This window comes from Triturus cristatus, chromosome 11, assembly GCF_964204655.1.
Source record: "Triturus cristatus chromosome 11, aTriCri1.1, whole genome shotgun sequence".
Lineage (NCBI taxonomy): Eukaryota > Metazoa > Chordata > Amphibia > Caudata > Salamandridae > Triturus > Triturus cristatus.
Genome location: NC_140594.1, coordinates 1,137,106,473 through 1,137,119,799, shown reverse-complemented (window position 1 = coordinate 1,137,119,799; position 13,327 = coordinate 1,137,106,473). Strand labels below are relative to the sequence as shown.

The 13,327-nt window shown below is 50.3% G+C and overlaps 1 protein-coding gene across 2 annotated transcripts in view; it reads left to right on the top strand.

Moving 5' to 3' along the window:
- The window catches only part of LOC146786206 (cytochrome P450 2J5-like), a 336,717-nt gene that overhangs the window by 195,765 nt on the left and 127,625 nt on the right, over window positions 1-13,327 (top strand). For both annotated transcript variants that reach the window (XM_085635783.1, XM_085635782.1), the window contains exon 4: window positions 3,605-3,765. In XM_085635783.1, the coding sequence (XP_085491909.1) occupies window positions 3,605-3,765 (161 nt within the window). The remainder of the gene's footprint in view (window positions 1-3,604; window positions 3,766-13,327) is intronic.

Genomic DNA, 13,327 nt, shown 5'->3' with positions numbered 1-13,327 from the left:
GCGATAAACACAATGACCTCAAAGATACATATTATGTCATGAAGCTGCAAAGGATCCTCTCAACGCTGTCAAGAATAAAAATCAAGGCTCATGATGTCCAGCGCTGTCACCTGAACAGTTTTGGTCATCCTCATCGCTAATGTTGTGTTCTCCAAAGGGTAGGTGGACCCTCAATCAATCAATCAATCAGTCAGGGGTTTATAAATTGCACCCGTGAGGGTCTCAAGGCGCTGGGGGGGGTGGGGTGGGGGGGGATTGCAGCTCCGGATCAGTCGAAGAGCCAGGTCTTGAGGCTCTTCCTAAAGGTAGTGCAGAGTTGGGGAGCATCTGATGTTGACTGGGAGCTCGTTCCAGATCTTTGGACGTACGAGAAGGCTCTTCCGTCTGCTCTGGTTCTGTGGATGCATGGGGTCTCTGCCAGGGTGAGGTCAGCGGAGCGGAGGTTCCTTTTGGGTGGGTGGAAGGAGACTCTTTCATTGAGGTATTTGGGTCCGATATTGTGGAGGGATTTGTAGGCGTGGGTGAGTAGCTTGAAGTTTATTCTCTTCTCGATGGGGAGCCAGTGGAGGTCTCATAGGTGCTGGGTGATGTGCTCTTGTCCTGGGGCTCCGAGGACAGGTCTGGCTGCGGTGTTCTGAATGGTTTGGAGCTTGTGTAGCAGGGTCTTGTTGATTGTTGATTCTGGCGGAGAGGGCGTTGCCGTAGTCCAGTCTGCTGATTATGAGTGCATGGGTGATGGTCTTTCTGTATTCGGGGGGGATCCACTTGAAAGTCTAGCGGAGGATGCGGAGGGAGTTAAAGAAGGTGGAGGTGATGGCATTGATCTGGCGGGTCAAGGTGAGAGAGGAGTCTAGAATGATGCCAAGGTTCTGGGCGTGGTGAGATTCTGGGGGCAGGGGCCACCAGGAGCTTTCCCATGCAGTGGGGGAGGGTCTGAGGACGAGGATCTCTGTCTTCTCCGAGTTCAGTTTTAGGCAGCTGTTGCTCATCCACGCTGCTACATCTTTCATTCCTTCTTGGAAGTTAAGTCTGGTGTCCTCGGGGTTCTTTGTGAGAGAGAGGATGAGCTGAGTGTCGTTGGCGTAAGATACTATGCTGAGCCCATGCTGTCTGACGATGGCGGCGAGGGGGGTCATGTAGATGTTGAAGAGCGTGTGGGGCTGAGCGAGGATCCTTGGGGTATTCCACAGTTGATCTCTGTAGGTTTGTAGAGGAAGGGGGGAGTCTGATCCTTCGGGTTCAGCCGGAGAGAAAGGAGCGGATGCAGTTGAGGGGGTTCCTCGGACATCGGCGTCGTGGAGTCTGGCAGTGAGAGTGCGGTGTGAGACTGTGTCGAAAGCTGCGGAGAGGTCTAGTATGATGAGGGCCACAGTGTGGCCCTGGTCGAGTAGCATGCGGATGTCATCGGTGGCAGCGAGGAGGGTGGTCTCGGTGCTGTGGTTGCTGCCAAAACTGGACTGGGAGGAGTCAAGGATGGCGTTCTCTTCGATGAAGGTGATCAGCTCGGTGTTGATGAATCTCTCGGTGACTTTGGCTGCGAAGGGAAGGGAGAAATGGGCCGGTAGTTTTTCAGTCGAAGAGCCAGGTCTTGAGGCTCTTCCTGAAGATGTGCAGATTTGGGGGGCATCTGATGTTGACTGGGAGCTCGTTCCAGGTCTTTGGTGTGATGTAGGAGAAGGCTCTTCCATCTGCTCTGGTTCTGCGGATGCGTGGGGTCTCTGCCCGGGCGAGTTCGGCGGAGCGGAGGTTCCTTTTGGGTGCATGGAAGGAGACTCTTTCGCTGAGTTATTTGGGTCCGATGTTGTGGAAGGATTTGTAGGCGTGGGTTAGAAGCTTGAAAATTACTCTCTTCTTGATGGGGAGCCAGTGGAGGTCTTGTAGGTGCTGGGTCATGTGTTCTTGTCCTGGGTGCCGAGGGCAAGTCTGGCTGCGGTGTTCTGGATGGTTTGGAGCTTGTGTAACAGGGTCTCATTGATTCCGTCGTAGAGGGTGTTGCTGTAGTCCAGTCTGCTGATTATGAGTGTGTGGGTGATGGTCTTTCTGTATTCAGGGGGGATCCACTTGAAGGTCTAGTGGAGGATGCGGAGGGAGTTGAAGCAGGTGGAGGCGACGGCATTGATCTGGCGGGTCAAGGTGAGAGAGAAGTCTAGAATGATGCTAAGGTTGCGGGTGTGGTCAGTCGGGGTGGGTTTGATTCCGAGGGCAGGGGGCCACTAGGAGCTGTCCCATGAAGTGGGGGAGGGTCAGAGGACGAGGACCTCTGTCTTCTCCGAGTTCAGTTTTAGGCAGCTGTTGCTCATCCACGATGCAACGTCTTTCAATCCTTCTTGGAAGCTGAGTCTGGTGTCTTCAGGAATCTTCGTGAGAGCGAGGATGAGCTGATTGTCGTCAGCGTAAGATTCTATGCTGAGCCCATGCTGTCTGATGATGGCGGCGAGGGGGGTCATGTAGATGTTGAAGAGCGTGGGGCTGAGCGAGGATCCTTGGGGTACTCCACAGTTGATCTCTGTAGGTTCGGAGAGGAAGGGGGGAGTCTGATCCTTTGGGTTCTGCCTGAGAGAAAGGAGCGGATCCAGTCGAGGGCGGTTCCTCGTATACTGACGTCATGGAGTCTGGCACAGAGAGTGTGATGTTAGACGGTGTAGAAGGCTGCAGAGAGGTCTAGTATGATGAGGCCCGCAGTGTGGCCCTGGTCGAGTAGCATGCAGATGTCATCAGTGGCAGCGAGGAGGGTGGACTTGGTGCTGTGGTTGCTGCGAAACCGGACTGGGAGGAGTCGAGGATTGCATTCTCTTCAATGAAGGTGGTCAGCTGGGCTTTGATGAATCTCTCGGTGACTTTGGCTGCGAAAGGAGGAGAGAGATGGGCCGGTAGTTTTTCAGGTTGGTCACGTCGGCCGATGGTTTCTTGAGTAGGGGCTCGACCTCTGCCTGCTTCCAGTCGTCGGGGAAGATGCCGGATCCGAGGGAGGTGTTGATGGTCCGGCCTAGTTCGGGCGGTATGGCGGCAGTGGCTCTGAGGTAGATGTGTGGTGGGCAGGGGTGGGTAGAGTTTCCTTAGGGGGTGTTCTTCATGGTCGTGGAGGTGTCTTCAGTGGTGGCGGGTTTCCAGGTGGTGATGGTCGGCTGGTTGTCGGTGGTGGAGGGGGTTGGTGGTGCCCGGAGTCTGTTCGCTGAAGTTCTCGTAGAGGGCCTTGATTTTCAGGTGGAAGTAGGAGCTAAGGTTGTTGTAGAGGTTCTGAGATGGTGAGACGTCCTGCTTTAAGATGTGGAAATTCAGTTTATTATATTAAAATAAACGCCACTCAAGCAGTGAGACACCTAAACCATTCCTAACTGTATTCAATTTGACCATCAATGAACTTTCTAGGGGAATGTTCTAAATAAAAACAAAGAAAGAGGGGGTGAATCATTAGGGACCTGATTCTAGATTAGAAAATCAAACTAAACATGGCATGGAATATGCATAACATTTAATGTTAAAAAGTCCACAATTTCTTTGTGAATTTACCAGTTCCTTCAGTTATTAGTGTCTTTCCCTTTACCTCCCAACTTTACGTCAGACCCGTATTTTCCAACTTGACGTTTGCTGTCTGTATTCTCAGGGAGACCTCTGAATCCTGATCATCTAATCACTAGCTGTGTAATCAATGTCATCTGTACTGTGGTGTTTGGGCATCGTTTTACCTTGGAGGATGATGTTCTGCACAGCCTCATGAAAGCCACAAAAGCAGTGGTACCTTTTATGAGTTCCTTCTGGGGCCAGGTAAGATACTGTTCTTTCATTTTATCTCTCTGGATTATTGTATACTTATCATATACTTTAAGGCAACAAATACATTGCCAGATAATTTAAGATGTGAGTAGGCAGTCGTACATATCTGCTTTGCTGGTCAAAAATAAGTAATAATTAGTAAGAATATCTTGGTGGCGATGTTTGTAAGGATTTCCTGTAACCTTCAGATTTCCACTAGTCTTCTCTTCGGCTGTATAGTTGATGAATTCTTCCAACCATACTTCAAACTGCACTATTCGGCTATTGTGGGCAATAGCAAAGCAACAAAACACATTTTGGGTTTTTATAGTTAGAGTAGCACTCTCATCATCACAACACCTAATATTAATAATCCACTTTGCATCAATCTGCAGCCTTTTATGTTGGATTACCTCTAAGACACTCTTCCCAAAAGTGTTGTAAAGGCAGACATTATGAGTACATATGAAGATGACCAGGTGCATCTGTTAGACATATACAGCAATATTTATTTTCACTAAAATTACTTTTTTGCCAGGTTCAAAATCAATGCTGACATTTGAAATGTCATGGCATTAGAGAGGCCAGATAATGTGTAAACACATGATACCATTCCTCCCCAGTAATATTGCTATTATTTGATATTCTCTGTTGCCTGGGCAGTTATGTCGGCTTCTCTGTCCTTTAATCTTCAATTAAAATTTGCTTTACATTTTTTATTAAATATTTTGCACTAAGTTCTATCAACCATTCTTACTTCTTTAATGGTTTAAATAAATGAGGGATCTGGAAGTGCTGAAAAACACATTCTGGCATTGTCAAAATAATTTTAAAGTGTCAGCTGCATTGAGAGGGCTGTCATTGCTATTGATATTCACCAATTTCTGTACAGATTTTGATGATATTTTGAATATATGTGAGAACCATAGATTAGTCAGGATCATTGTTTTGCATATTATTTGAGCTATATTGCACTTATGACAAAAATACTTCCAAATGTGACAAAGACTCATCAGGAGTGTTAGTCGTTTAATGTTTTCTAGGTGAGACAAACCTATACTCAAACCTATTTGCTTATTTTCAACATATGAGATTTCCAAACATTGAGATTTGAGCCAGTGGTTTGAGGTGTGTCACGACCCGGAACGCCCGCGCGGTGCGAGTGAAGCGCGCGCAGGGAGTAAAACTACATCTCCCAGCATGCCGAAGGGCAAGCGCAACCACGGGACCTATATAGGCCCCGCCTTCCCTCGCTCCGGCGCTTGTCAACCTTAGTTTGAAATCCAAACGAGCCCGGAACGCTGCTCGCGTTCCTCTTAAACCAGCGAACCACCAGCTACCTCGTTCCAACTGGAATCTCCCGCTTCATCGTCTGCACCGGCGGCCGAGCCCAGTCAGGGGGAAGAGTCGGCTCCTACGACCCACCGATTCCCGATTCCCGTCACGCCAACGGACGACCCGTGACGCTCCAGAAGCCCGGAGGCCTTGTTGCTTTGCCTACGCACCCCTACCTGCTCAGGCTAGAACGCAGGGACGCCTTCTCCGGACGCCGCGTTAGCCTGCAGGAGGTGGGGAACGACTTCCAACACCCCCTTTTGTTGTCTCCTTGTGTTTATCCCCGTAGGGCAGCCCGTTTGTTTTCAGGCTGCTCCTTCACACTGCACCTGCCTTAAGGAATCCTCCTCCTTCCCGCTTGGAGCCGCATGAAAGGCTCGGAGAGCATCCCGGACAGCACTCCCTATGCGCTTGGAGCCGTTTGAAAGGCTCGGAGAGTGGCATAGACCCTAGACCTCGCCCTGTGCTACCGCGCTGAACCCGTGAGTACTGCTCCACGACCTAGGACCCTGTGTTATCCTTCGGTGGGCGAGGGGAGGGGACTCTTCTGCGGGACCCCGGTTTTCTCACTCTGCTGTCTCTTTACAGGGTCGCGAAGGAGGCACGCAGGAGTGAGGTTACCTTCAGACGTGCTACCCCCCTTCGAGAGTTCTTCCCATACCCCTATCCTGGGATTCCTTCCGTTCCCTCTCCCCCTGTGGGTGGTGTCCCCCGCTCGACGTCCTACTAAGGGGTTGGCGGCAACACCACACAGGAGGGGAGGGTTCTTCGCATCGCTCCCGCTGTATCCGGCTTATGAGGTGAGTGGCCCTCGACCTTCCATCTCACAGAACCTGACAGGTTGACAAGCCCACGGATACCTACAGCCTGAGCGATGGATGTGGATACCACCCTAGCTGCAATATTAGAGACCTTAACTGCCCTGCGCGGGGAGGTAGATGCCTTCCGGGCCGAAAACTCCGCGCTTAAGCAAGAGATGGGCACCATGAGAAGAGAGGTGGCAGGCCTCTCCCGCCAAAAGGGAACTGGGGCTGTAGGAAGCTCATATATCAGAGGCTGGACTCTGCCACCCCCTTTCACTTCGCAAACGCCAGCTACGGATGGGGGAGCGACCGCTTCCGTAGGGGGACAGGGCACAGAGGTCTTCCCGCATACCTCCTTCTCTTCCGTGCCACAACCGGGTTCGTCACCTATACATGTCATCCAACCCATGCACCTGCCCCTCGCCCCTCCAGAAAGATTCTTTGGAGACCCAAAGAAATTTGGGGTGTTCATGGGACAGTGTAGACTGCATTTTCTATGCAAACCCGCTGTCTTTCCGACGGATCAAGCAAAAACTGCCTTTGTGCTGTCCTACCTCGGAGGTAATGCAGCGAACTGGTCCTTTCCCCTGATAGAACGCGACGACCCAGTGTTATACAATTTCCCGAACTTCTGTGTGGAGATGCGACGGCTATTCGACCGGAAAGGTCATCAGTTGTCCTTGGATAAAGAACTCCTGTCCCTGAAGCAAGGTACACAGGACTTGCTTACTTACATCACCACTTTCAACCGGCTGATCGTGGAAACGGAGTGGCCCGAGGAAAAACGGACGTCGCTGTTTTATCAAGGATTGAGAGGGGAGTTGAAGGACGTGCTGGCCCAAGTGGTTCAGCTACCCGCCACGTGTGAGGAACTAATTGACCTGACAGTTCAGCTAGACCACCGTCTTCAGGAGCGGAAGGGAGACAAGCTGAGAGCGGAACCGAGGTTCGTCCCTTCGAGGCTCCGTATCATGCCCGAAGAACGAAGTACCCCAAGTGATGGGTCGGAGCCCATGCAGATCGGGGGAATTAGAGGCCCCCTCAGTCCAGCCGAAAGAGAGAAAAGGAGAAGCCAGAAATTGTGCTTATACTGCGGGAAACCAGGGCACTTTATCAAAGAGTGTAAGAGCCGGATGAAAACCGTGAGCCCAGGAAGAACCGGGGACAAGACCCTGTCGGTGGTGAACACAGCAGCCGAGTATTCGGAAAACTGACGTCCTCAAACAAGGTGGAGACCCCCTGTTTGAGGCCTACGGTCACCAAGGTCTCACCCGCAGTAGCCAACACCCTGCAGTCATCCGTAGCCCACATGAACGTTTGTGCCGTGCTGGACTTGCCCTCAGAGATATCCGTGGTTGTCCACGCCTTATTAGACTCGGGGGCTACTGGCAACTTTATAGATCAAAAGTACGCCAAAGAACTTCGCCTGCCTTGTGATCAAAAGGAGGCGCCTGAGAGGGTGAAGGCCGTGGACGGATCGGCACTAACGTCGGGTCCTGTGCGGTTTCATACACATCCGGTCCGGATGCAGATCGGAGAAAACCATGTGGAACGCATAAGCTTTGATCTGATCGACGCTCCCCAGTTTAAACTAATCCTAGGAATGCCGTGGTTAACGCTACATGACCCTCTGGTGAGATGTGCCGCTCGCACGGTGACTCTGAACTCTCCTTTTTGTCGGGACCACTGTACCATGAAGGCCGAGAAGTGCACCCTACCAACAGCGAGTCCAGCCGCAATGCTCGCTAGCGCAGGCTCGGATTCAGCGGTGTGCTGTCTATCAACACTACCTGAAGTATATGACGAATACAAGGCAGTGTTCGACAAAAAAGAAGCAAGCCAGCTGCCTCCCCATCGGGAGTACGATTGTGTCATCGAACTGGAAGCGGGGGCCAGCATTCCCTGTAGCCGGATCTATGCCCTCACCGAAGCCGAAACAACTTACCTGCAGCAATACCTAGCAGACATGTTGGCCTCCGGATTTATACACACCTCTTCCTCTCCCGCGTCCTCGCCTCTCTTCTTTATACCGAAGAAGGAAGGGGGATTGAGGGCATGTATTGACTACCGTGCCATCAACAGAGTGACAGTGAAGAATCGGTACCCACTACCTCTGATTCCAGTACTGTTGGACCAGTTGAAGACAGCCCAGGTCTTTACCAAGCTGGACCTCAGGGGTGCATATCATCTGGTACGGGTGAGGCGGGGGGACGAGTGGAAAACGGCGTTCAGAACAAAGTTCGGGCTGTACGAATACCGAGTCATGCCGTTCGGTCTCTGTAACGCCCCCGCCGCCTTTCAGTTCTTTATGGACGAAGTGCTGAGAGGGCTTTTGGACGTCTCATGTATCGTCTACATAGACGACATCCTAGTCTATTCTGCGTCAATGGATGAGCACGTGCGGCATGTTTCAGCGGTACTGGAACGCCTGAAACAACACTCCCTTTACGCTAAATTGGAAAAATGCCTGTTTCACGTCCCGGAGGTAGAATTCCTAGGGTATGTCATCGGCCCTGGTGGAGTATGCATGGATGACAAAAAGACGAGAGCCATCATCGAGTGGAAAACACCCACCACAGTGAAGACCTTGCAAAGTTTCCTCGGCTTTGCAAATTTCTACCGGCGATTCATCCAAGGCTTCTCTCATATAATCCAGCCTCTTACCAAGTTACTGCGAAAAGGAGCGAAGTTTGAGTGGTCGGAAGCATCAGAACGAGCGTTCCAGGCCCTGAAGCGTTGTTTCACCACGGCACCTGTGTTGCAACATCCAGACGCGGAGCAGCCCTTTGTACTGGAGACTGATGCATCGCAGTTTGCAGTGGGAGGAATCCTATCACAACGGCATCCGGACACGGGCCAACTACACCCCATTGCCTTCTTTTCCAAAAAACTTTCCCCTTGTGAAACCAATTACAGCATTACAGATAAAGAGCTGCTGGCGATTAAGAAAGGATGTGAGGAGTGGCGGCACCACCTACTGGGAGCTCGACATACAGTGGAGATATACACGGACCACCGAAATCTCCTGTTCTTAAAGACAGCCAGGGCTCTTACTCCCAGACAACTCCGCTGGTCGTTATTTTTTTCCGACTATGACTTTGTGATTCGATACCGGCCAGGGCCGCAGAATGGAAAGGCAGATGCCTTATCAAGACTTCAGCACCCTCCTGAATCCGGTGACCAGTCCCCCGAGGAACCCCCCGTCATACTGCAAAAGGCCTCCTTTCCAGAGGAACTCCTAGCCGCAACCAGCGTAGACGACTTCTTAGAGGACGTGCGCAAGCAGACTGACACGGTAGACTCACCTGCATGGGTGGCAGAACACCCCACCCGTCGCTCCACCTCCCAACGTCTCTTGTACCATGAGAACAAATTGTTTCTGCCTTCGGAAGAATTAAGACAACACGCCCTCTACTGGGTACATGACACACCCCTAGGGGGGCATTTGGGAGCCCTCAAGACCACTCAAGCTCTGCAGCGTTACTTCTGGTGGGCAACCTTGAGATCAGATACTACTCGTTACGTGTCAGGGTGTGCGGTCTGCGTGCAAGGAAAAGCGCTGCATCAGAAGCCCTGCGGAACGCTGCATTCTATCCCTATTCCTCCATCTCCCTGGCACACGGTGTCCATGGACTTCATCGTGGACATGCCCCCTAGTCTGGGCCAGAACACCATCTTGGTGGTAGTGGACCACCTTACTAAAATGGGTCATTTTGTAGCCCTCGACAAACTGCCTTCGTCCGCCTCTCTCGCCCTCATCTTCCTACAACGGATAGTGCGCTTACACGGCATACCGGCTGTTCTCATCACGGACCGAGGGACGCAATTTACATCTCGTTTTTGGAAGGCGTTGTGTGAGGTAATGAAGATTGATGCCCGCCTTTCCACGAGCTACCATCCACAGACCGACGGGAAGACGGAGAGGTTGAATCACTCCTTGGAACAGTACCTCCGCTGCTTCACCTTGTCACATGAGGAGGAGTGGAGCCGGCTGTTGTGGCTAGCCGAGTTCACCTACAACAACGCCGACCATTCCTCTCTGGGGTGCTCACCTTTCTATTGTCTGTTAGGTCACCACCCAAACATGCTACCCTTCGAATGGCCAGTACTAACACAACATCCCACCATACAGGAACACCACTCACACCTCCGTTCCATACTCCAGGCATCTAAGGTACAGTTAGCTGCGGCGCAGAGGCACGACAAAAAATACGCAGATAAACGAAGGGCACCTGAACCTGCATACAAAGTAGGGGACAAGGTATGGCTTAGCACTCGACACCTGAAATTCAAGGGCAACACCCGTCTACAGCCCCGATATGTAGGGCCCTATGCCATAACCAAAGTAATAAATCCGGTAGCAATGAAGCTAGACCTCCCCACTTCTTGGCGCATCCACCCAGTGTTCCATGTATCGTTGTTGAAACCATGCCTCCCACATACCAGGATCCTCTCAAAACCCCCGCCTGTACTGGTAGAGGATGGAGAAGAACACGAGGTCAAGACAATTCTCGACGTAAAACGGGTGAAGGGGAGGCTCCTTTACTTAATCGACTGGAAAGGGTACGGACCAGAGGAGAGGTCATGGGAACCCGTGGCTAACCTACACTGCCCTGTTTTGCTAAGACGCTTTCACGCAACCCATCCTTCCAAACCTGGGGGCCCGTCGAGACGCCGGGCGCAGGGAGGGTGTTCTGTCACGACCCGGAACGCCCGCGCGGTGCGAGTGAAGCGCGCGCAGGGAGTAAAACTACATCTCCCAGCATGCCGAAGGGCAAGCGCAACCACGGGACCTATATAGGCCCCGCCTTCCCTCGCTCCGGCGCTTGTCAACCTTAGTTTGAAATCCAAACGAGCCCGGAACGCTGCTCGCGTTCCTCTTAAACCAGCGAACCACCAGCTACCTCGTTCCAACTGGAATCTCCCGCTTCATCGTCTGCACCGGCGGCCGAGCCCAGTCAGGGGGAAGAGTCGGCTCCTACGACCCACCGATTCCCGATTCCCGTCACGCCAACGGACGACCCGTGACGCTCCAGAAGCCCGGAGGCCTTGTTGCTTTGCCTACGCACCCCTACCTGCTCAGGCTAGAACGCAGGGACGCCTTCTCCGGACGCCGCGTTAGCCTGCAGGAGGTGGGGAACGACTTCCAACACCCCCTTTTGTTGTCTCCTTGTGTTTATCCCCGTAGGGCAGCCCGTTTGTTTTCAGGCTGCTCCTTCACACTGCAACTGCCTTAAGGAATCCTCCTCCTTCCCGCTTGGAGCCGCATGAAAGGCTCGGAGAGCGTCCCGGACAGCACTCCCTATGCGCTTGGAGCCGTTTGAAAGGCTCGGAGAGCGGCATAGACCCTAGACCTCGCCCTGTGCTACCGCGCTGAACCCGTGAGTACTGCTCCACGACCTAGGACCCTGTGTTATCCTTCGGTGGGCGAGGGGAGGGGACTCTTCTGCGGGACCCCAGTTTTCTCACTCTGCTGTCTCTTTACAGGGTCGCGAAGGAGGCACGCAGGAGTGAGGTTACCTTCAGACGTGCTACCCCCCTTCGAGAGTTCTTCCCATACCCCTATCCTGGGATTCCTTCCGTTCCCTCTCCCCCTGTGGGTGGTGTCCCCCGCTCGACGTCCTACTAAAGGGTTGGCGGCAACACCACACAGGAGGGGAGGGTTCTTCGCATCGCTCCCGCTGTATCCGGCTTATGAGGTGAGTGGCCCTCGACCTTCCATCTCACAGAACCTGACAAGGTGTTTCTGTCACTATAATCCTCCTTTCTTGATTGATTGGATTACCATTTTCCAGTAAACCTTACTTGTTTATTTGTCCACTTAAATTTTGAGAAACATTGTTCCAATTCTTTGAAACAAGTTTTCGGGTATATAGTTGGTGCATTTTGGAAGAGATACGATAGTTTTGAGAAACAGGTAATTTTATATAGTTGATTCTATATATTTTAGATACATTTTTTCATCTGGATTACATTGTTTCAAAATGTATTTTAAAACCAGAGATTAGGATAATACATTTTTGATAGATTATTGAAATTGGTTATTCCAAAATACATTATAGATTTCTTTTGGTATTCTGGATGACATTTAAAGTGAATTGCTAAGAAATCAGTTTTATTCTGGTTGAATGTATGTTTTGAGATTTTTCTGAATTTGCCATAATATTTTAATTGTCCCCCCATAAAAGATCACCCCAAAATACAATATCAAGGCTTAAGTTACTCCTTAAGGAGGTCTAGCCCTCCCAAAAACCTGGAATGCAACCACCATAAGTTTAATTTTAAAACCAGGAAAAGACCCCTTGAAATGTGAGTCATATAGACCTATATCTCTCTTAAACAACGATTATAAAATCTACACACAGTTTTTAGTAACAAGACTAGGGAGCATCACCAGCTATTTAATCCACGAATATCAAAAAGGTTTTATTAAGGGGAGACAAATGCACGACCTCACCCATTAATTGATTGCAGCTATCGATACTGCCACCCAAGAAAACTTCCCTCTTGCAGTTCTTTCTTTTGACGCAGCAAAGGCATTTGATCGAGTAAATTGGATGTTCTTATGCCAAGTAATATTCCATTACGGCCTAGGTGACAACTTTTTAAAGGCAGTAACAAATATTTACGCAGCCCCGGTGGCAAAAATACTCATAAACGGTAGCCTCACTAAAGAGTTCCGAATTAAAAGAGGTACGCGGCAAGGATGCCCACTGTCCCCTTATTTATTTAACCTATATATGCAGCCACTAGCTTACTTTACAAGAAGATCACAAGGTGTTATCCCATTTAACTTTAAAGGATGGGTTAAAAAAGTGGCCTGATATGCAGATGACTTGATGGTATTCACAAGTAATCTGAAAGCTTCTCTTCCTATCATTACTAACCTGCTACATGAGTTTGGCGAGGTTTCTGGGTATCAGGTTAACCACCAGAAAACAGAGATGATGGAGTGGAACTCCCAATCATCAACAGCATTAGTAAAAAGCAGAATTAAGTACTTGGGGATTGAGATATTAAAAAATATTGGCGAGATTGCCCAAGTAGATTTCGATCTAAGAGTGAAAGAAACAAGAAAATTGCTAAGATCCTGGAGCGGCTTACCTCTTTCATTCATGGGAGATACAATATTATACAGATGACCATTTTGTCTAAATTCTCCTTCATTTTCAATGCTATCCCACTAGAGTTTAAAACTCAGTGGATTAAGGAAATACAAGGTGAAATCAACAGGTTTATATGGGCCTCAAAAGGAGTAAGGATTGCATGGAAAAAACTACGTAGGAGGCAAGACCAAGGTGGTATTGCCAGCCCTGACCTCCTATTCTACTATAGAGCTTTCCAATTTAAAAACATCAGGATTCTTCTTAAAGCACACTCCTTTTATACTTCTTATTTTAAAGTGGCAAAAGAGGAGGACTATTATATATATAAAG